The sequence below is a fragment of the Sturnira hondurensis genome, unplaced genomic scaffold (assembly GCF_014824575.4).
Source record: "Sturnira hondurensis isolate 20B ecotype Veracruz unplaced genomic scaffold, ASM1482457v3 Scaffold0004136, whole genome shotgun sequence".
In the NCBI taxonomy this organism is placed as follows: domain Eukaryota; kingdom Metazoa; phylum Chordata; class Mammalia; order Chiroptera; family Phyllostomidae; genus Sturnira; species Sturnira hondurensis.
Window position 1 is genome coordinate 53,409,829 of NW_028076767.1, and position 22,475 is coordinate 53,432,303.

The 22,475-nt window shown below is 41.4% G+C and overlaps 1 protein-coding gene across 8 annotated transcripts in view; it reads left to right on the forward strand.

The window, feature by feature from the left end:
• The window catches only part of RBMS1 (RNA binding motif single stranded interacting protein 1), a 210,455-nt gene that overhangs the window by 111,240 nt on the left and 76,740 nt on the right, over positions 1-22,475 (forward strand). For 6 of the 8 annotated variants that reach the window (XM_037044601.1, XM_037044596.1, XM_037044599.1 and 3 more), the window contains exon 2: positions 7,770-7,945. In XM_037044601.1, the coding sequence (XP_036900496.1) occupies positions 7,770-7,945 (176 nt within the window). The remainder of the gene's footprint in view (positions 1-7,769; positions 7,946-22,475) is intronic. The other 2 variants (XM_037044597.1, XM_037044600.1) reach the window with 1 other exon arrangement.

Sequence of the window (22,475 nt, forward strand, 5' to 3'; positions counted from 1 at the left end):
GCTCTTTAAAAGCTAGAAGGAACAAATAGGATAAGAACTCTATCTAGCGTGTTTCTTGGCCCTGAGTTCTTGATAGGCAACCTATGGGAGACCAGTGGGGTTCTCGGGAAGACCTCTGGAGGGATCAGAACAATTGAGCTGATCTGCATGCTGGAGCACAAAACCAGATCTTTAGAAGATATTTACCTGATACGAAATCTATTGAATAGTTTCTTGGTGGAACCTTAAAGGAACATTTGACCTCAGAAATCACGCATGAATCTGTGGTGTTTTCTACCATGGATTGGTCAGTCTGTCTTCCTTTCTTTTGTTTTGTTTTTAATTTATTTTAGAGAGAAAGAAAGGGAGAGAGTGAGGGGAGGGCGGACGAGTGAGAGCGGGGGCACCAGCGATCTGTTGTTCCACTTGTATATGCATTCATTGGTTGATTCTTGTATGTGCTCTGACCCAGAATGAACCTGGAACCTTGGCGTATCGGGATGATGCTCTAACCACCTGAGCTACCAGGCCAGGGACCCTACCTGGGATTTTTTCAGCACCTCCTTGCCCTTTCTTTTTATCCCCTCACAACCATCTCTCTCCAGCTCTCAGAGCTTGTCCAAGGTTGTTTTTTTTAAAGGACTTTTCCCTTGGTTTAAGTTGATTTTCATTTCTGCAATATGGTCTTCATCCAGTCAGTCAGCCAGGTTATATATTCAACAGATAATTAATTATCTGTTTAATGCAAGTTTTCATTTTTTTTAACTTGAAGCCTAAGAAAATGATGTACTCTTCAGGGACTCAGGTAAAGAGATTTCTGTGTAGAGATTGCAGTTTTTCCTGCAAGAATCAACTTTGGTAGGTATCTGAGAATATGAAGTGTGAAATCTGTTGGGAATTTTTATTTTTAGATTTTGTTTGACTAGCTAGCATACTAACATGGACTGCTCTCTTTTGACAGTTGTAATCCAACCAAAAATATTGAATAATGTGTTTTCTCAGTTTCGTCGTCTTAGAGGCTGCAAAGTTTGTCTCCAAACAAGGCACAGTGGTGATAAGAAAACCAGCTTCGTTAACAAATTGGCCACGTGATCTTAAGCTTTAATATCCTAACAGGAAATGGGGTTAAGTTTTGCTCATTTACCCTTTCTCCCCCATGATGGAAAATGAGAACCTATATGTGTGAAGGGGCACTATTGTTCTTCATTAATGTAGATGCTGTCTTTTCGGTTCGACCTACCTACCCGGAAGAACATCTGCTTCCTGACCAGTTTCTCATCTCTCATCAGTTCACCTCCTACTGCTCGGCTTTGTGTACTTTCCCAGCGCCCTGTGCCAGGAACTTTATCTTTCACAGCTACTATTCCCAGCCTGCTTTGAGCCACTCAAATTTCCAACGGAAACAAGAAAATATCCTAACTGTGGCGAAATTGGCCCATTTGGATGCTTTGCTCTTCTTCTTGTTTGATAATTCCCTTAACCTGTTAAATTTCTTTCACATCTTGAAAGCTTATGGAGAGGAACAATGTATGGAATTCTTTACGTAGTACTCAGTTTATATCAGGCTTGATACTGTACTGTATGCTGGTGTAAATGATAATGTTCCATAACTTTGATTTGTTCTCGGGAGCAATTGGGTGATTATTTTGCTTCTGAATGAAGGAAAGAGTTGATATGCGGAGACTCCCTGCTGTTTGGGCTGATGGTCCCTCTCCCGTTCTCTCTTTCTCTGTGTGTGTGTGTGTGCGGGGTAGCAAGGTGGGGATGAGATTATGGATTTTTTAAACCTTTTTTAAATAGTGTATTTTATATTGTATTTTTCCTTCACCATTTATCCCCTTATACCCTCTTCTTCCTCCACCTACCCCTCACCCCGCCCCCCATCACCACATTGTTGTCTGTGTCCATGAGTGCCTTTTATTTTTTCCTCAAGATTGTGGATTACAACCTTCCTCAACTATAAGGATGATAGCCTTAAGAAAGACTTTGAGGGTAACTCAAAGGCAGATCCTAGGTTTCCTTTTCCTTCAAATATATTAGAATTCTTTTTTAAAAAATATTTTATTTAGTTAGTTTTAGAGGGAAGGGAAGGGAAGGAGAGAGGGAGAGAAACATCAATGTGTGGTTGTGTCTCACGTGCCCCCTACTGGGGGCCTGGCTCACGACCCAGGCATGTTCCCTGCCTGGGAATCTAACCAGTGACCCTTTGGTTCACAGGCCCGCTCTCAATCCACTGAGCCACCCCAGTCAGGGCTACATTAGAATTCTTAGAAAAGTTAACACGTAAGGGGGAGGGAAGAGGAGAGCTATAAGGTTTGTCAGCACTGTTCTTGAGCAGAAATAGGAAGGAAATGAAACAATAGAATTTGTAATGACAGGTCTTTTTTAATTGTCTTTGCTGAATAGAAATCTTCAGCAGTACACATGATTATTAATATATGTTAGTTCACACTTTAATTTTGCCTTTTTTTGTAAAAAAATTTTAGACTCGCATTTATATAGAAGAGAGTGCATATTATGGTGCTGGGGTGGGGTGTGATGTGACAGAGAGGGAAAGGTTTATTCTGTGTCATTGTCACATGCCTGTTGTTGGTCGTTCTGTCTTTCAGTGTAGGAGGCGAGCTGGCCTTCCTGCCCCACCGCCATGGAAACATGGGACTGTCCACACAGGAAGTCCTCCCCGATTGCTGACGAGCAGTCTTCCTGCTGGGGCCCATGCCCACTCGTGCAGGGAGTGCCGAGAGGGCCAGCCACCCCATTTATTTACCACTGACTTTGTTTTTCTGTCAACTATGGCATGCCAGTTAAGCCCAGATAAATGTGGACGTGAAAACTGAGTTAGCTTGCTTCCCTGCCTTTGGATGGATGACTTTGATACGTAGCCTGACGACAAGACCAAGACCGGAAGCAGTGAAACCAGACTAGAGGAGGCTGAGATAGACTGCTGGTACTGGGACGGGTGCTCTTCACTGTGGTATTCTAGCCACCCAGTCCTTTAACTCCTTCGAATTTATGTAAATTAGTTACAAGCATCATCCAAGGACAGGGGGGAGGGAGAGGTGTCTTTTCAAATTCTAGGGCAGCTTAGGGACTTGGAGAGGCAAAATGTAAAAGGACAATCAGTGATGAAAATAGAGTTCGGTCAAAAGTTGGCCCTTTGTAAACTTTTGCTTCCTTTCGTTTTTTAAAATTTAACATGTGTGCTGTTGAGATATAACTACAAAGTGTAGTTACTTTGAGTTTTTCCGAGTCCTGAAGTTGTAAAGACACGTCAGTACATTTCAGTCTGGGAGTGAAGGTTTCTTTGCTGGTTAAGTTGAGCTTTCCTAAAATGCTGACTCTGTTCTGCCTTAATATGCTGTAGCATTCAAAAGCTGTTTGCAGAATTTTTTTGTTAATGAAAAGATAGTAAGGCAAATTTTTAAAAACCAAGCTAACTTTGTTAAACACACACACAGGCTGACTGCTCATTAAATTAGCTGAAAGATGCCTTTGACTCTTTTTCTTAGGAACCTATAGCCACTGATGGTATTAACTGTCGCATGTGAGAGAAACTTGAATTTAGTAACCAGGGTGTGGGAAGGATGGGCACAGTCTTCATCAGGACTTAAATTTTTAATTTCAACAATTCTAAAGCTTAATCTTTGATGAAAAAGTTTTCTGCACCAGGATATGAGAAATTGACCACCTGGAGAAACTGAATGCTTCTCTCTCTCCGATCTTTCTCTGTCTCAGCTAGTTATGAGAAGTAGTTGCTATGAGGATAACATTTGAATTTGAACCTGTTCCATATAGGATTCACCAGAGGCCAGTCGTTGTCCTCAGGGTATATTCAGAAACCCCTCTTTCCCACCTGGGATCTGCATACCAGGAGATTTTTTCCCCTTAGGACAAACCAGAGGGAAAGCAGTAAGGGACAGTCTGTATTTGCTCCCCACCCACTTTCCAGAGTTGGAAAATATTACTGTAATAAGTATAGAGGTCTGTCAAAGATCTATTAAGTCAGCTGGGTAAATTCTGAGATGAAAATCATGCTTCTATTTAGGCCAAAAGTAAATACATAAATAAAGGGACTTCCGCCAAGATGGAGGCATAGGTGGAAACACTGTGCCTTCTCCCACAACCAAGTTTGAATACAACAAAGGTTTGGAGAACAAAGACACAGCCAAAGAACAGAAAATTGAATTATACGGAAGTCCGACGACAACGAACCATTCAACCGGGAGGGTAAGAGGGGCGGAGCCAGCAGTGGAGTTGGGTCGGGCCGGAAGGATCCCCTGACCTTGGCGTGCAGGTAGCCCGGAACCAGTCGGGGTGCGGGGCACACTAACCACGGTCGCACATTCGCACACAGTGAGACAGACCACGAAGGCCCCAGAAGGCAAACACAGTGGTGGAGGGCTGACGGCGGTGGCACACTCGCGTGCAGTGGGACAAAACGCGTAGGCCCCGGTGACAGTGGCAGCTGCACCACCTGTGGCATCGGCGGGGAGGCGGCAGACGGGACGCGATTGCTCCTCGTTGACCCTGCCCCCACATACAGCGTCACACACAACCCAGTGACTGAGTTGCCCTGCTCTGATGAAGACCTAGGGCTCCTATCCTGCTACGTAACAGGCATGAACAGCCCAAAAGATGGCACAAGAAGAACTCAAAGTCCCAGAGCTGATAACTCTAAGCAACCAAGAGATTGCCAGCCTCTCAGATGCACAGTTCAAGACACTGTTTATCAAGATGCTCACAGAACTGGTTGATTATAGTCACAAATTAGAGGAACATATGAAGGCTAAACTACTTGAAATGAAGGGAGATGCACAGGAAACCAATAGTGATGGAAAGGAAACTGGGACTCGAATCAATGGAATGGACCAGAAGGAAGAACAAAACATCCAACCAGAAAGGAATGAAGAAATGAGAATTCAAAAAAATGAGGAGAGGCTTAGGAACCTCCAGGACATCTTTAAACGTTCCAACATCCAGATTATAGGGGTACCAGAAGGGGGAAAGAAACAGCCAGGAGTGGAAAACTTATTTGAACAAATAAGAAGGGGCTGGAAAGAAGTATTCCAAGTTATGAAATCCAAAGACCTACAGCCAAGATTGCTTTATCCAGCAAAGCGTTCATTTAGAATGGAAGGACAGATAAAGTACTTCTCAGATAAGGTCAAGTTCAAGGAGTTCATCATCACCCTTATTATATGAAATGCTAAAGGGACTTATATAAGAAAAAGAAGATGAAAAATATTAACAGTGAAAGGACAGCAAACTCACAGTTATTAACAACCACACCTAAAACAAAAGCAAACCAAGAGGACAGCTAGATCAGGAGTGGAACCATAGAAATGAAGAACACATGGAGGGTTAGCAACAGGGGAGTGGGAGGAGGAGAAGGGGGGAGAAGGTACAGAAAATAGCATAGACGGTAGGTAGAAAATAGATAGGGGGAAGGGCAAGAATAGTAGGGGAAATATAGAATCTAAAGAACTCGAGACACGTGGTTATAAACTAAGGGGGGAGAATGGTGGGGGAGGGAGTGTGTGGGTGAAGGGGAATGAAGGGGGGAATAGAACAACTGTAATGGTATAATCAATAAAATATAAAAAATACATAAATAAAAACCTACTACCTTCATGTCCACACAAAATCCAAATAAAGTATACCCTCAAATGTTTCTTTTAATGTGCAGGTCCACACCCAGCCCTTAACTTTCTATCCCAGAGCAAAGCAGAGGTTAGAGCTGGTGGAGACTAGGAATACTGTCTTTAAAATGTGTGCTTAGGCCCTTGCTTTGTGTTAGTGTAATCCCACTGAGAGGCTGGGGTAGACCTGATCCACGGCTCCTCCCAGACTTCTCCACGTCTTAACCTCAGGTGACCACATTTCAGCCTCTGCCAGCTGCACCAAACACCACGGGTCCTGCTGTGAGGACACAGCTTGTGGCAAGGATGGGTTCTCAGACATTCGTCCAAAATGATTTAAGAAAAAACGCACAGTTTCCCAGTTCTGTCTACATCGACAAGTTTTTGGGGCGGGAGACAACTGTGTGTTACTATCCAGCACCTCTGTTAACTGAAGTGCGAAGTAGGGCATGCCTGGCTAATTTCAGGTAGCAACTAGCAGATGTATTGAGTGACTTTGGAGAAGAAACACAAGCCTCTGTGTGGCATGAGTGGGGGGTCTGCGGTTTTAGTTGTAGAAAATCAGATTTGTTATCCCTTAGGGAAAGCTGGAGATGGGAGGAAAGAATAAGTTTGACTGCTTCTTAAGGGCATAAATCAAAAACACTTGATAGGATATGATCTCAGGCAGATTTTTTTCTTGGGTTAAGCAATACTGATGTTCCCAGTTCAAGTTCAGCCTTCACTTATACATTACTGTTGTTAATGCATCTTGGTACTTTGCTTCTAAAAGAGAACCTCTTGAGGTAAATTGGTGTTTGGACATAACGATTATAGCAGGGTCCCTGGGCAGTGAGAAGTAGAATCTGCATAGTATAGAACGTGGAGAAGTGGTTGCCTGTCAGGCTGACGAGGCTCCCGGTGCAGTGGGAGACTGGGAAGTACCGGGTGGGCATGGCGGAAACCGGGTGCAGGGCCGGGTATCATCACGGATGGTTGACATTACTGACAAGGTGCACAAGGTTACATTTATTGCAGAGGTCTGCTTTTTGAACTTTCTAAGGTGAAATTTAATTGTGTCTTAGAGATGCCTAATTTTCTTTTTTTTTTTTTACTGTAAAAATCAAGCTGTAAGATTTAAAGTTTATGTTGAATGTCCATTGAATTTTATGTTTTCAAACTATTACTTAATCTAAGTAATGTCCTTAGCTAAGTATATTTATTGATTAGAATCTGTGAGGTGAGAAAAGTTATGTTCTGCTGTGAAGCTGAGCATTTGCTGTAAGAAGACTTCAGGGTGTGTTCATGTCCATCTCAAACTGAGCCATTGAACTTCCTCCTAAGATGTGTGTGGCCTAGGGACAGAGACTGTGGTTGCTTTTGATTGGTTAACAGAATTATCTGGCGTGAGTACGATTTCAGACATTCTTCCAAGGTGGCTGCTGACCGTGAAACCACACTGAGCCCTTGGTTGCAGGCTTTACAAAAGATGCTGGTTGCTGCAAAGCCTGGGAAGGTTTCCAGATACCCCACCATTCTCACAGGGGTTAAGTTTCACAAGGTTAGCCGGATCGAAAGGCAGCACACCTGTAAATCTTACCCAGATGTCTCCGTGAAGATTGACGCCTGTCCCAAGACTAGGTGAAGTTTGCTAATTTGAGCGTCTTGATTGAACTCCAACTTTCTCACCCTTGAAGACTAAAATCACTTTACCGCTCCCCCCCCCCAAGTCGTCTGAATAAAATTTATCAGCAACTTCCAATCAGATGTTCTTCAGATTTTGAAAACCTTTTCAAAAGCCTAGTGATTTCTAAATTACTGTATATTAAAATGATATTGCTGCATAACTTCATGCAAGTTAATGTTGAGTAGACATGTTCCTTAAAACCTGTGAATAAATTAATCTTAACATAAATTCAGTCATACTTAAGGTGCACAGAGTGAAGATTCTACTTAGTTTTGTGTTGAAGGGGAGAGTTTTTTGTTTTTGTTTTCTGTGAAATGAACAGGTTTTTTTTAAAATGTAAGTTAAAATTTCTACTTTAAAGTACCTTAGGATAATCTGTATTTATATCTCGGTGACCCCATTTTATTTTGGAGACCAAACAGCTTCTGAATGGTGCCCAATACCTGCCACCTAGAGTTCTGCTAATGCCCGTCTCTGTCTTTCTGCAGTCTCTGGTCCCAGCCCACCCCATGGCCCCTCCCAGCCCCAGCACCACCAGCAGTAATAACAACAGTAGCAGCAGTAGCAACTCAGGATGGGATCAGCTAAGCAAAACGAACCTCTACATCCGGGGGCTGCCTCCCAACACCACAGACCAGGACCTGGTCAAGCTGTGCCAGCCGTGAGTAGCATTGGCTCTCGTTGTTTTTAGCTGCTAAATGTTTCTTTGATCATATTGTGGAGTGATATAAATGGTGTTATAAGAGAAGTTCAGCACAAGACAAATCTGTGAATCCTCATTATCGGCACAGTGACAGCGTTTCCAACGTTCAGATCCTTGGACGCTTATTCACTCAGCCCATATAACAAAATAAGTTGGAGCATTTTCTCAGTAGAATTTGACTTTATTGGCATATGAGAAGAACAGTGTGAATTATTTAAAAACTAATGCCTAGATCCTTCGGAGGAGTGGTTATGTTTTGGGTGGAAGCACTTCTAGGGTGCCAATCTATCTCATAATAATAGAAACTGTAGTTGTCTATTTCTTGGAAAGGTAGTTACTGTCAACCCTTATCCTAAATGTGTATAGAATTCTTAATTCCAGCCAGGAGATGGTAGTCTGTCTTCATTAGCCCCCTGTACTTCTGAGTTGTTCACCGTCATCTCTCTGGGAATTCTTGTTCCTCACATTCCTAGTTCTGTTCTCACCACCACCGTTTCTGAGTCTTGTGAAGAAATATGCACACGTATATGAAGTTCCAAAGTAAATTTGTATTCTTTGCTAATGTTCTTGATAAATAGACTATTAATAAATAGTCTAATAGTCTAATAGTCAGCTTGATAAATACACTATTTTGCCACCATTACATTTAAACCAAGGAGCCGGAAGTGCTGTACAGTGCAAAAGTAATTATATAAAGACTTAAAACCCTTTAATCACTTTGAGCTTCTCTACAAAAGCACACACATACAGCAGCATCTTTTATTTATCCAAAGACAGTAACGGTCCTTCATAGAAGGAATTTTACATGACTGGGAAAGAAAACGTTCGCTAGGACTACGTCCTGTCCCCTGAAAAAATGTTCCCAGGTCTAAACATCTGGTTAATAGCATCTTGTTTTTGTTGTCCTGGGTAAAATAATTAGATCTATTACTTCTTATTTGAAGAACAATTTTTTTCAAAATTTACTTGGAACTAAAAGTAAGTCTGGCCTTCCATGAGGAGGCGGTGGTGGCTTCGCTTCGTTCCATTTTCAGAGGGAAGGGTGGGGCCGTGGCATGGTTCTGTAGGATCCCGGGAGCTCTGCAGACACTCCTCTGAGCTCCGTCCCTGTGCTTTGCCTGTTGCTCTTGGGATCACCCCTTGGACTTCAACAGCCACCCCTTGCTTCCAGGACGGTGAAATAATGTCCTGTGCGCGGGGGTGGGGGGGTGGGGGACGATACTGTTCTGTTCTGAAAGCAAGTCTGGCACTTAGGGTTTGCCACACCCAGCCCCAGAGTCAGGGGGAACTTTGCCAGGCACACCCGGCCCTCTTCGCAGCTGTTCGAGACCACAAATAGGCCATTGCTCTCTTGTCTGCTGCTGGCCTTGGCTGGCGTCTTCCTCTGCTTTTGCAGCATAATTACAGGTAGATAGAATGGGCCAAAGTCTAAGGAACGAAAAATAGAACTCTGTAGGAAACAGAAGAATGGAGCTAACCCTCAAATTCTTGATGTATAAGAGTAGGGGAAAGAATCTCAGGTGGCAAATTGTTCCTTAACTAGTTTTGAATCATGTGAGTTTTAACGTCAGGGAGATAAATAAGCATAAAATAATAGAGTGATGTCATGTTTTATATACAGTAGCTATGCATTTTTAAAATTGTCGCATTTTTTATTGAACCAAATCATATTCCAAATGCAGAAGAGCATTCAATCATTTTTTCTAGAAAATTGTTCCTTTTTTGTTGTTAGTCTCTTTGAGGTTGTGGTTTTTCTTAAGGGGTGTAAACAACACTTTCTCTGCTGTTACCAGTAGCACTCTCTCCCCTTTCATTTGTAAAACCCAGTGACGTTTAGCTCCAGTGACAGTTGTCTTGACCTGTGCTGCACAGTCAGATACACAGTGAGAGGGGACTCTGTGTCAGCATCTGCGGAAACCTTCGTTCCTTAACACGGAGCGTCTCATGAATACGAGATTTGACTTGCTGACAATTTGGTGTCTCAGGATGGGTGGAGAGAGAGCGAAAAATGGCATTCCTGTTTTGGATTTAATTGTTGCCAGTAAAGAATAACTAGTTAGTGACACAGAAATTACAAGAACTTTATGGGAAGGTAGCTCATCTTAGTACTTAAAAAAACCCAGTAGAGGTAGAGATTTTTAGAAAAGCAAGTATCAGAAACTTCTCAGAAAAGGTAAGTATAAATTCATAGCTTTAAAATAGAAAAACATTCTAGAAATAAAAGTTTAGTAATCACAAATTAACCTGACTGCACATGGATTGCAGGGAAACTATTGAAATAAGCAATTTGGATCCCCAGGGGACTTGGGTGTTTCAGAGGGTTATCTAACAGGAAGATGGACTAGATGTATGGAATAATGACCCAATCCCAAACAGACAGTGCTTGAGGTCTAAAGGCAAGACTGGCATGAAGATTGTGAAAACTGAAGAGGAAAACAAAAGATATTTTTAGAAAGCTCTGTTGCAAGTAGAGTATGCAGATGTTACTGTGTAAGAAGTGTCAGTGAAAAAGTTGACATTGTAATGACACAAGAGATGACAAGTTAGAAAGAGATGGCAGTGGAGAAGCAGCCTCAGCCCGGTCAGAGAGAGACTGGGAAGTGTGGATCATTGTGGTTACTTGGAGAGGAAGGCAGCTCTGTGTTTAGGTGAAGGAAGAAGGTGGGTAGCATCAAGGACCGGACATGGGTGTGACCGTGGTAATGGTGGCAAGGTGATATAGATTGACAGGAGATACATTTTCTAGGAGCCTTTGATGATGGAATCTGACCATCTCTAGCTAACTTCTAAATTATGAAATGTGTATGAGAAGTCTTGTTGGGACATCGTGACTACTCCTGACTGACGCAACTTTGCTTCTTGTATCTAAGAAATTATCTACTCAAAAAATGTACATCAGCATGGGCTGCGCAACTCAGGTGGTCAGAGCATCGTCCTGATGTCCTGATACATCCAGGTCGTGTGTTTGATGCTCAGTCAGAGCACATAGAAGACTCAACCAATGAATGCATAAGTAAGTGGAACAGCAAATCCATGTTTCTCTCTCCCACATCACTCGGGGGAAAAAAAGTACATCAGTGCAGTTAACAATCAAGTTTAGAGAATAGAATAATCTACGAAACGGAAAGGATTAATCTGCTGCCCTTTAACCTTCAGGTGTTCTTAACTCTCTCCCTTCTGTAAAGTCAAACAAATACTGTACTTGACTTTGTTACCATTCTGTTTCTCTCATTCAAACATCTTATGTGAATTTTCTGGAAAAATGAGTTGAAGGCTTTTATTGCTTCCATTTTCTTGCCACCTTAACCCTTTGCATTTTGCCTTCAAGTTCTCGACCGAAACTGTGAGGGCATCTTCTGTCTCCCTTATTTGCTCTGGCTTTTCCCTCTCATCCGCTTTTCCGCCTCAACTCTTGCTTTTTTGGTATCAGTTTTTTTGGCCTGTTCATCTGGAGCCCCATCTGTCATAGGGTTACTCTCTACTAATAGCACCTCACATTAAACATGCTCTCCTTCCTCTCTAGGCTGTCATTTTTTCAGGTTCACTCTCCTCATCTTGAAGTTGTGGAGCAGTTGTGGACTATTTCCAGTGTCCTCTTAGTCACCAAGTTCTGTAGCTTCTTCACTGGCTTTTTTTTCTTCCTTCCCTTTGCCAAAAGAATTGGGTGGTTCCTCCCTCACTTCCTACGGCATAACAGGTGGGCACCGTTTGCTCCTGCTGCTGCCGCACCTCAGGAGCCTCTCCATGTCCCTTTCTTGACTCTTCAAGGCGAGTCTGAGCTCACCTAGCCTCCTCATGCTTGTACCACATTAATTCTGCTTATTTCTTTTCATGTGTTGCAGTCAGCATCTTATTTCCATACATTCCTGCTTTCCAAGTGCCTACACATTATTTAGCAGCTTGTCTGGGACAGCGTAGAGTCTTCACAGATTTTTCACCTACATTATAAAATCATGGTGGTCAGTGAGGCAGGTTTTTGGTGCCCCAGAGCTAGGCACATACCTGATTCTCAGCGGAGAGCCTGGAAAATGAGCGAAATAATGCTGATATCAATAGGTTGTGATTGGGTTGGTCAAAGAGTTTGTCTGTTTCTGTAAGATGGCTCTAGTAGTGCTTAGTTTTCTTTAACTTCATTTGAAACAGTTTTGTTTGACTGTATTGTGGCAGCTGTCATGTTTGCGTGGTTTTTTTTTAAGTCATCAAAATTGGTAAATTTTTGTGTAGGCATTTTAATATTGAAGATGGAAGAAAATAAAGCATACTTTATTATTTCAAGAAAGGTGAAAATGCAACTGAAACACAAAAAAGAGATTTGTGCAGTGTATGGAGAAGGTGCTGTGACTGATGGAATGTGTCAAAAGTGGTTTGTGAAGTTTGTGCTGGAGATTTCTCACTGGATGAAGCTCCACAATCAGGTAGATCATTTGAAGTTAATAGCTATCAAATCGAGACATTAATTGAGAACAATCGACATTATACCACATGGGAGGATAGCCAACATACTCAAAATAGCCGACATACTCAAAATAACCAATCCAATCAAGTTATTGGTGAAAATGAAAAATGTGTTTCTTATTTTACAGAAAATACTAAACAAACATTTTGGCCAACCCAATATAAGCAACCAGTTTGCCGCCTAGAACACAGTTGTCATTGAACAAACATTAGTCTCCCCGTGCCTGTGTTCCTCAAAATCCTAACTACCAGAATAAACTTAAATTGTACGTAATCCTACATGTAAAACTGAGGAGCAAAAGAAAACACATTCTTAGCTTGAGCGCTGGGGAAGCTAGAGAAGTAGGTTATGTTAGCATAACCCCCGTCTCCGGCTCCTTGAGGCTTATTGTTGGGCGGGGTGGGTAGGGCGCTTGCAGAAGACTAGTGTCAGCCTCTGGAGGCCCACGCCTGAGTTACCTCTTGTCATAACTATGACCATTGCATGGAAAAAATTTTGCATTCTAACTCTCCCTTCTGAAGATTTAAAAGCAATGTCTGTATGCAAGTTTGGTTTTCAGTTCTTCCTGGTTTGCCGTTGGGAGCAAACGTGTGTGTCTCTGTTGGCCATGTCTAGGAAGCTCAGTGGTTACTTCCTATTGACGTCACATGAAAGGTCTCGATAATTCAGTGTATCAACAACTTATTTTACAAGAGAAATAGTCTGTTGATATTAAAACAAAATGAGATATTTCCAGTCCTCCTACTTTATACAGCCTTTCTCTCATTCCCATACCAACCTTGGTCATGTTTTCCACTTTTACTCAATAGCCATATAATTTATTTCTAAGTTAATAAAACATGATTTTAATGCAAATGTGAGTTAAATCTAGCTTATAGTATTACAGACTATTATTAATTAAAAGGAACTGCTTTTGAAATATAATCAGTTTCCCTGATTGTAATATTCAATACGTTTTCATTTCTTATCCCTTTGTTTTCTGTTCTCTGCAGGTTTCCTTATTCTTTTGAATATAGTACACTCTTAAAAAGATGAAATAGAAAAGCAAGATAGGTCACCAGAGGTAGACATAAAAAATCTGACTATGATATAGGAGAGAGTAAATGTTATAATTAGTGAGAAGCCAGAGGAAGGCTTTGTTGACCTTGATGCCCGGGGGTTGGCGTAGCTTTCAGTGAGGAGACGACATTGTGACCTTTAAGGACAGGGAGAATTTCATGCAGGGTGAACATAATTGTGTCCTCTAGGCCTCAGAAAGAGCCCGAGAGATGTGAGTGCTTGGGTGTCTACAAAGCACAGAGATGATTTCTGGGGACCGTAGCTGTCATTCAGCCATTGTTAGTTAGCCAGGGCTCCTGGTGACCAGAGTGGGGGGTGCAGGTGTAGAGGAACGTGTGGCTGAGGGTGGGCTGTGGGTTGGGGCCAGGGGCCGTATTGTTAGTACCTTGAGTAGTGAGCTACAAAGTTTAGAACTTTTTCTTCAGTTACAGAACAGTTAGCCCTTGGGAAAGAGGAGTATAAAGCAGTGTTTCTCTCTCTCTCTCTCTTTTTCTCTCTTTCTTTCTTTCTTTTAGAGTGATAATTCTGACAGAACTAGGAAGGTAGGAAGGTTGGCTTGGAGAAGGAGAGTCGTGGGCGAGAGATGATGTGGCCGACCCAGGGCAGTGATAGGTCAGGGGAAGGGGAGACGTTTGGGGACACCGAGGGCGGGGTTGTCTGGGAGGTAGGAACATCCGGACTCGAGCATGATTAAAAATGACTGTAAGGTTGTAGCTCTGAATAAATGGAAAACTTGAGTTATGCTGAGAAAGAGCACAGGAAAATATTAGGGGCAACTATCAGAAAAATGGACAACTTGACATGATTATATTCTGTCTTTATATATCTCTGTATTGCTATAACTTTAAAATTTCTTCAGCAATCTATCTGTTTAAATTTCTTTTCCTCTGCCCTGGGATAAAATGATCATCCCTTCTATTCCAGAGTGGGTAGGCTACTTTAGGGTAAAATTTGAAAGTGGAGGCATTCTAGTAGGAAGAATATAATCACCTTTACCCAAGTAAGGGAACTTCGGTGTTTATTCTGAAAGTGACAATGGGCCTGCCAGACCCAATATCCTGAAACTCCAGGTGAACGTGAAATCCTTTGGAATTTATAGAAACTACATGAATGTCATGAGGACATTACATTCAGAACAAAACAATGATCCTCTGATGAAGTAGGAAAAATCATGCCACCCAAAAGAGATCTGGTTTTCACTTTCAAATTGAAGAGAGAATTTAATTTAGAGCCAGGTGACTCAAGTTCATTCAGGTATTCCCAAATGACTCGGTTCAAGAAGCCCGAATGTACCCAGAGTTTACATTTATTTTAGAAAAGAAACACACACATGTGCATACCCCACACGGATGCTACACTGAAGTATTCGTAGCTACACAGACATGAAAGACTCAGACCATAGATTTTATTGCCTACCTTTAGCGTCATTCCAAAGTCAGGCCATGCATCTTAACAAGCCCGGAGCTCTTGAAGTAGGGTTAAATTAGAAGTGATAAAAGGAGGCGATCTCTCTTAAAGGTATAATTTACTGCAGGCACTGTCTTCCAGGCAAGTTGGAGAAGTGTCTTAGTGTGATGGTGGTGGTGCCGTGTTCAGCTCAACAGTGAAAGAGCGTTTGCTCTTTGCTGCTGCGTCTCAGATCATGGAGGTCTGGACATGCTGAGCAGTATTGTAATTCAAAGCCATTAGAGATTTTAGGTTTTTTAAAATTGAATTTTATAAGAGTACCAAAAACTGTATTTGGCGAATTTTTCTCAGATTCCTTTGAAAGACAGGGAAAGAAAAAGAAAAGTTATCAGAAAATGTAGAGTAGTGTAAAGTATTTCTTCTCTTATTCAATAAAAAGTGTTCTTTATTGACCACCATAATTTTTGCAATCTTCCCAAAAAGTGAAGTTAAGATGATAAATCATCCACTGTTGATCGTGGAAGATGCATGCCGTTTTCTTCCTTTTATTGCTATTATATAGGTTCTTACAGATTTTATTTGTATAATAAGTAACAGGATTTTTAAAAAAGTTACAGATGTTTTTCTTTTACCTTTCAGGAGTTCATTCTTCATTGATCTAGGAGGTTCTCAATACGCAAAATACTAACAGCAATAGTTTCTGGGATTTGGCTTTTCCTAACATTGCTAACATAATAACTGAGTGAGAGCATAGACAAAGGATCTTGGGCATTTTACTGAATAGTGATCTAAAGGGTGAAATTTTTCAGACTTCTTTAAAAAAGGCATGCCAATAATCTGCTGAGCCAAAACATTGAGTCACTATTTGTGACTTAATTCCTCAGGTAGAACATTTCAGTAATGATCTGCACAGATTAAAATGCAGTGAGTTGCAGACCAAGCAAAATACGTCATCCTTGTGATCTTCTTTTCTGAAGTGGAAGTAAAGGCAGGTTTGAGTTTAGGGGTAACAGTGTATTTAACTAAACCTTCCTATTCATCTTTTGAATAAGCTATATAGAATGATTTTCTTGTCCATTGATTGCTTCGTTTCCCTTCTTGGTAGGAAAGAATTCTGGCATATTAGAAATTTTATCTACAGTAGACCTTTTACATACCAAGATACAGTCTGAAGCCTTAGAAATCCCAGAATTTAACAAAAATAATTTTAGCACCAAAAAATCCCCCACAGCCACCATACTTTTGTATAGAGAACCATCTTTTTTCTTAGACCTCCTTTCGCTCTTTCTTCACTTTTACCGTTAGAACTGTCCGTTGGCTTTTATTAGGAGGTGGGCGTTTATCAAAATTAACACTGTCTAATTCCTTCTCGAGAGTTACTGATACACAGCAAAACCTCCACAAACTGTGGGTCCTGGGTCATGGACCCTGCTTTGCTCATGATTCATATACGTGCTGCAGCAAAATTTAGAATAACCATAGCTCAGAGACTTTCAGTGGTATCATGAGTAGTTGAAACCTTGAGTATTAATCATTATTGTGAAGTATTTACTGCGTGCATGCATTTAGTATTTTGACAGACAGTCTAAGTTATGCCTATTATCTATTTTATCCTCAGGGCAAAATCTTCTGATAAGCAAGGATTTTTAGAGTTATCCAACCCTCCTTATTGTCAGTTGACCTTTTTCTTGAGCATTTCCTTTTGTTATTCCTAGGTATGATTAAGAGATCTCCTCCCCAATAATGCCCAAATACTGCGTAAGCTGTTGGCAAACCAGTTTTAATATTAGGTTAGCAAAAGTTCATTGGGAAGCCAGCACTAAAGGTAATGGCCATAACCACAAGGATTTTTCAAGAGCATCCTCCCATTCTCTGTGAGAGCAGGTGGAATTTATTTTATGTCCATTTCATGTTCCTTATGAACCTTAGATTTCTGTGGCATCAGCTTGGGGGTGTTTAACTGTTATGTGAAGGAGAAGGTAGTATCAGGAATAAAAGCCTCTAAAATTTTTATTTGGCAGTTGTGCTTGATTTGACTTTGAATTTCTTTATTGAGTTACTATGAATCCTACCAACCTACTGCCTCTCCTTTTATCTTTCCCCACCTTCATTTAATAGTTGGTGCGTGTGAAAAAATCCGGTATGGTGTGTGCAAACATCTGCATACTGCTAGCAGTTCACCTTTGTCAGCTGCTTGCCCTGTGCCATAACTGTGCCGAGCATTTTATTAGTGAATCCTAAGAACAATTTTCTGAGCAGTAGTATTATCCATATTTTAAAAATGAAGTTGAAATAGGTTTCTTATTGCTTGGGATAATGCAGCTGATAATGGGGGCGCAGGGACGTGACCACGGACCCTCTGACTCCAGAGCCGGTGCTTGGAACCGCTATGCTTTCTGCGCCGCCCCCCACCCCCCCCACCCCCCCCCCGCAATGTACTGGGAATGCCTGTTCGTTATCCTCAGCCTCCCTCAGCAGCACCCATGCTCCTCCATTTACCGCAAGCTACAAAAAGAGTCATTTCTCCAGGACCCTAAAAGAGACATTCAGACATGGTAGATTGAACACAATTTTGTTAGAAAAGTCAGCTTCCCTTAAGTCCTTTTGAATAGCCCACAGAATCAAAAGCTCAGAGTAAAGGCAGGAAGATAAAGGGGAAACTCGTCTTTCCTGACATCTAACAAAGTAATCCCTTTTAATGTAGCTGGTTTTACAAAACTCAAGCTCCTGGTAGGATGTGTAGTGTGCAGCTCCACAAGACTACACAGCATAGAGAAGGAGGCAATTTGTCATTTCCTTCATGCCTGAGGGGGTTAGTGCATATACAAAAAAGAAACATTCTTTTAGCCCTAGCTGATGTGGCTCAGTTGGAGCGTTGTCCTATAAACCAAAAGGTCACAGGTTCAATTCCCAGTCAAGGCAGATGCCTAGTTTGAGAGTTTGGACCTGGTCCAGACCCATATGAGAGGCAACCAATGGATGTTTCTTTTCATATCCGTGTTTCTCTTCCTCTCTCCCTACCTTTCCCTCTTGGGTGAGGATCATTATCTCACAAATCTAGACAATATTGCTTTAGAAAATAATGGACACAATGTAGCATTACAACTTTACTACAAGTATAAATGCGATTAAAGTATGAGACCACTTTTGAGGAGATATTAAACAAGTAGAGGTGAGTGGTGAATTCCCTTATTTATTAAACATGATGACTTTGGTTTTGCTAGGCACTGCACCAGACACATATCCTGACCTCAGGGGAGGTTCTTGACTTATACAGAAAATAAACTTCCCATGTCATGAAGACCAGAGTGTGACTTATCCTGTGAGAGATACATAGGGAGGGATTGCATGTGATAGGGGGCATCAGGAAAAGTTTGGCACTTGAGTTAAGTCTTCAGATGGGTAAGTAGCTGAAGGTCAGTTTTGAAGCCAGGATGAGCCTGGCTGGCCTGCCCTGTCTGGTCCTCAGTAGGACAATATCACGAGGGATTTTAATACCAGAGGAAGGCTTGTACTTCACTGGGAAGGTAGGTGGTACACACTGCCTTAAAATTTGCCCTTGATGGAATGTGAATGAGAGGCTGGCTCCAAGGAGGAAGATGATTCAGAGATAACATTTCGAGTCTAGGAAACTGGGAGTTTGGTATTATTAACAGAGATAAAGGGATAAGAAGGAAAAGCTTATTTTTATCCTTGCCTGGAAATTCTCTCTCACTCTCAGGAAGCTTTTTACATAACTGTTTGTTTGCTCTGTGAGTTTGTGTGCTTTTGGTATGGTTATTAAATGGAAAGAAATAATGCATCAATTCCAGACTGGTGAATCTTTAGCACAGAGAAGAGACTAGTAATTAAACATACTTATTTGTCAGCTAGAATACTGTGTATTAGCAACTTTCAGTTGATATAGCCTTTATGGCCAGCAATAATAAGATCTGTATATTCCTCCAACATTTAATTATTTTCTTAAATTGTTAGAGTTCAGTTTTAGAGGCTTAACCTTTTTTCTACATTGCTTTTTGTTTAATAAATTGCTTTGCAACTCCCTTAGTAGGATTGTTTGGTTTCAGACTAGAGACTTTTGAAAAGAGATTTTATAAGAGAGCCATGAGACTGAGTAGGAGGAGAAGAGAATGAGTTTCTCTAAATGGGATGTCTGGTGAGGAAGTACACATATGACACAAGCAAGCCAGATCAAGTTCATGGCTCTGCCTGGGTACGTGGACTCTTTCTCCTCTTGGCCATCTGTGCACCTACTGACCTCGGGGCCATACCAGGCTTAAACTTGTCTAAATTGGCTATGGAATACAGATGACTTTTCTTCCTCATTTTCTCGTTATGCTGTAGCATCTTCCTGCCTCTATTAAGTGTCAAATGTCATTGAAGGAGCCTGTATGAAAACCAACATTTTTAGGAGTATCAGCAGTTCTGATGCATAGTTTCAGATTTTCAACTTTACAAAGGCCACTTTCTGAAGCATAAGGACTGTTTCTTTAAATGAAACAAAGAGTCAGTCATTTGTGATCCTAGAAACAAATTAGGCTGCCAGCCCATTTGGACAGCAACATGGATCCTTTCCAGGGATTTTCCCAAAATGCTTCATCTTCACCCCCAAGTCTAAGTTATAAATTAGGAAAATAGTATTGCCCCTTTACAGGCATAGCTTTTGCTCCAGTATTTAGCCTATTTAAATGGCCTCGTGTAGCCCTTTTGCTTAGTTGGCTAGATAATGTTTTGTTTTCAAGTTATTCCTACTATGTCTTTATTCATTATCTTTTTTTGGTTGATACCATGCAATTAGCTGTTAAAAGCTGAACTCATTTAATTTTGACTCAGATTTTTGAGGCAAAAGAATTTGAGCCTTTATTTAATTAAAAAAGTTTATTGAACTCATTTCATCTTCAGGCTGAATCAGAACTTTGCATCTCTTCTGGTCAAGTGGCTGTTACCGGGGAGTGCTCGCCAGAATTGAAACTGGCATGCCCAGGCACCTCAGTGGACTCTGAGTCAGAAGCTTCAGAGAGACCCATGTGGAGAGGGCCAAAGCAGTATGCAGTTGTACTAGGGAGCGCACGGGCTCTGCCGCCTTCCCCCAGGCTCTGCCACTCGCTTTGGCAAATATCTCAGCCTCTCTGTGCCCCAGTTCTTTCGCCTGTAAAATCGGGATAATAATAGTACCTAGAACGGGGTTATGGTGGGGACTAGACGAAATAGGTGAATGTGTGTAGAGCACTCAGAACGCTTCCTAGCTAATGTCACTGTTGTCACTGTGTATTTTTTAAAGCTTCCAAGAGGTGCTGATGGTCAACCCTAGTTAAAAACTTCTGGTTTAGTCCCTTCATGTTATATACTTCAGGAAGCTGAGGCACAGAGCAAGTTAACCGACCTTCTTGGAGTCAAACTTAGTCAGTGGCGGGTTCCTGAGACACCCACCTAACTTGATTGGCCTCTTTGCTTTTCATGAGTGAATAAAACTCTGCCCTTAGTCATGAGTATGAAATGTCTGAACTTCAGTTCCTTGCCAAAGAATTTAACTTTGTCCTCTCCACTGCCAGCACTCATCGAGGCATCGGAAGAAATATTTTTGAAGAATTGCCTGAAGGGTTTACGGCGCTTTTGTTCGTCACAGAGCTTCCCAACCTCGGCATGGCACACACGGGAGGGAGGACACTGTCTGCGTTCGCTTACAGGGGGATCGGACTAGGTGATTAGGTTAGAATGCCCTCTGTTGGCAGGTGGCTTGGTGCTGGCAGGGACAGGCCCCACCCAGTCTCCAGGGGGTCGTGGGCTCCATATCTATATTGGTAGCAGAATGACCTCAGCAGGGAGATTTTAGTAATTTTTTAGTGGAAAAGCCTTCAGTCAAATGAAATCTTAAAAAGAACTACACATACACATATTTCTAAGTAGTATTTTTAATATATGTTTTATAAATACAAATTTGTAACATTTGTAAAATCTGTCAGGGAAAAGAAGCAGTTTTGATGAACTCGAAAATTTGAGATTGGGACTTCTGGAGGATAGTTGCAATTCGGTATCAAAACCTAACATATCTAAGTATTTCTGTATTCCATTTTAGTTGTACAGTATTGGAAAAAATACTTATTCACATCCATAGGTACTTGCAAAAGGTAACAATTTTTTAACAACTCATTTTGTCGTGTTCTTAGTGTCTTCTCGAATTAATCTGATCCAGAAGCTGGAAAGGACCAGAAATTTTTTGTTTTGACTTTGAATTACAAATCATACAATTATTCGCAAGCTTTATGACGGATACAAAATTCAGAACAGGAGCACCTAAAACACATAAGTATCAGCCTTGATGATGTCACTTCACCCTGACTCAACATGGTCGGCAGCTGAGTATTGTACAGCTGGCTGTTAAGTCAGTGAGGAAGAATGCCAACCAGTTGTACTTGCTCGTGGCCTGTGATTTATTTGACTGTGATGTGTGTGTAGGTTGTTTGTACAATTCTTTATGAATGGACCTGTGCAGACTTGAATTTCCAGAATATCGATGTAGAGTTACAGCTTTCCTAATCATTGACTCACATACGTGAAGTTGAAATGTACAGGGATGCGATTGTCCAGTGCCTGCACTTGAAGCAACTTAATATGGATGCGGTTACGAGCTTGTTGAAATTTGTTGTACGGTGTATCTGCTTGCATTCCTCCTTTGTATATTTGAAAGGCTAAGAAATAAAATTCAAAGAAAAAAATGGGTAGAACTCCTGAAACACCTTTTCAGAGCTTAACTTGATAAGCACTGTTCCAGGAAGTGAGGATTTTGTTCCTGGATGCCACAAGGTCAGCAGAGAGTCTCATATGTTAACCACGTGGCCTTTGGCCCTTGTGGAATCTGTACCAGCGCCAGGGTACTCAGTCCCAAGTGGTCATTTGACCAGGCATTACACTGGGGTGTGGCCCTCAGAAGGAAGCTCCTTCTGGCCTTAGAACTGGGGCACACGGAACTTCTCTTGAGCCCTGGACTTGCTTTTACTGTAATGAGCACTCAGTTTCGTAATTGTTGTATTTCCTTCTTGTTTTGACTACTAGGACCTTCTGAGCCAAATTTCCTTCCATCGTTGGCAGCTCTGCAAGACCTTGCATGCTGGTTCACATATCTGTGTGATAACTCTACTCCTGGGTTTATTTTCCCTTTATCCTGAACTCCGTATGTATTTGTCCTATGATACTGCTTATATTTTGCCAGCAGTCTCAAACTTTTTTGGAAAGAGATATAAATAAATGTTTCTCATGCTCTCTGTTTGACCAGCCCTTTAAAAAATCACAATAGATGGACTCTTGGTTGGTCATCTTTTATCATTTTGTACAGCAACCATTTTTATCAAAGGGACTCACTTGGAAATGCGGGTGTGCTCAGATATCTAATGGCATTTCCATTGCAAAGGAAAATCTGGTCCCTTCTCTTCATGGCCCTGTAGAGACATAAGTGAATACACAATGTCCCAACTATTGGTAAACATTAAAATCAGCAAGTACGCAAAATTGTGATTTTCAGCAAATCTTAGCTTGATAAACATCTGTAGTAAAAGGAAAGTTTTTAAA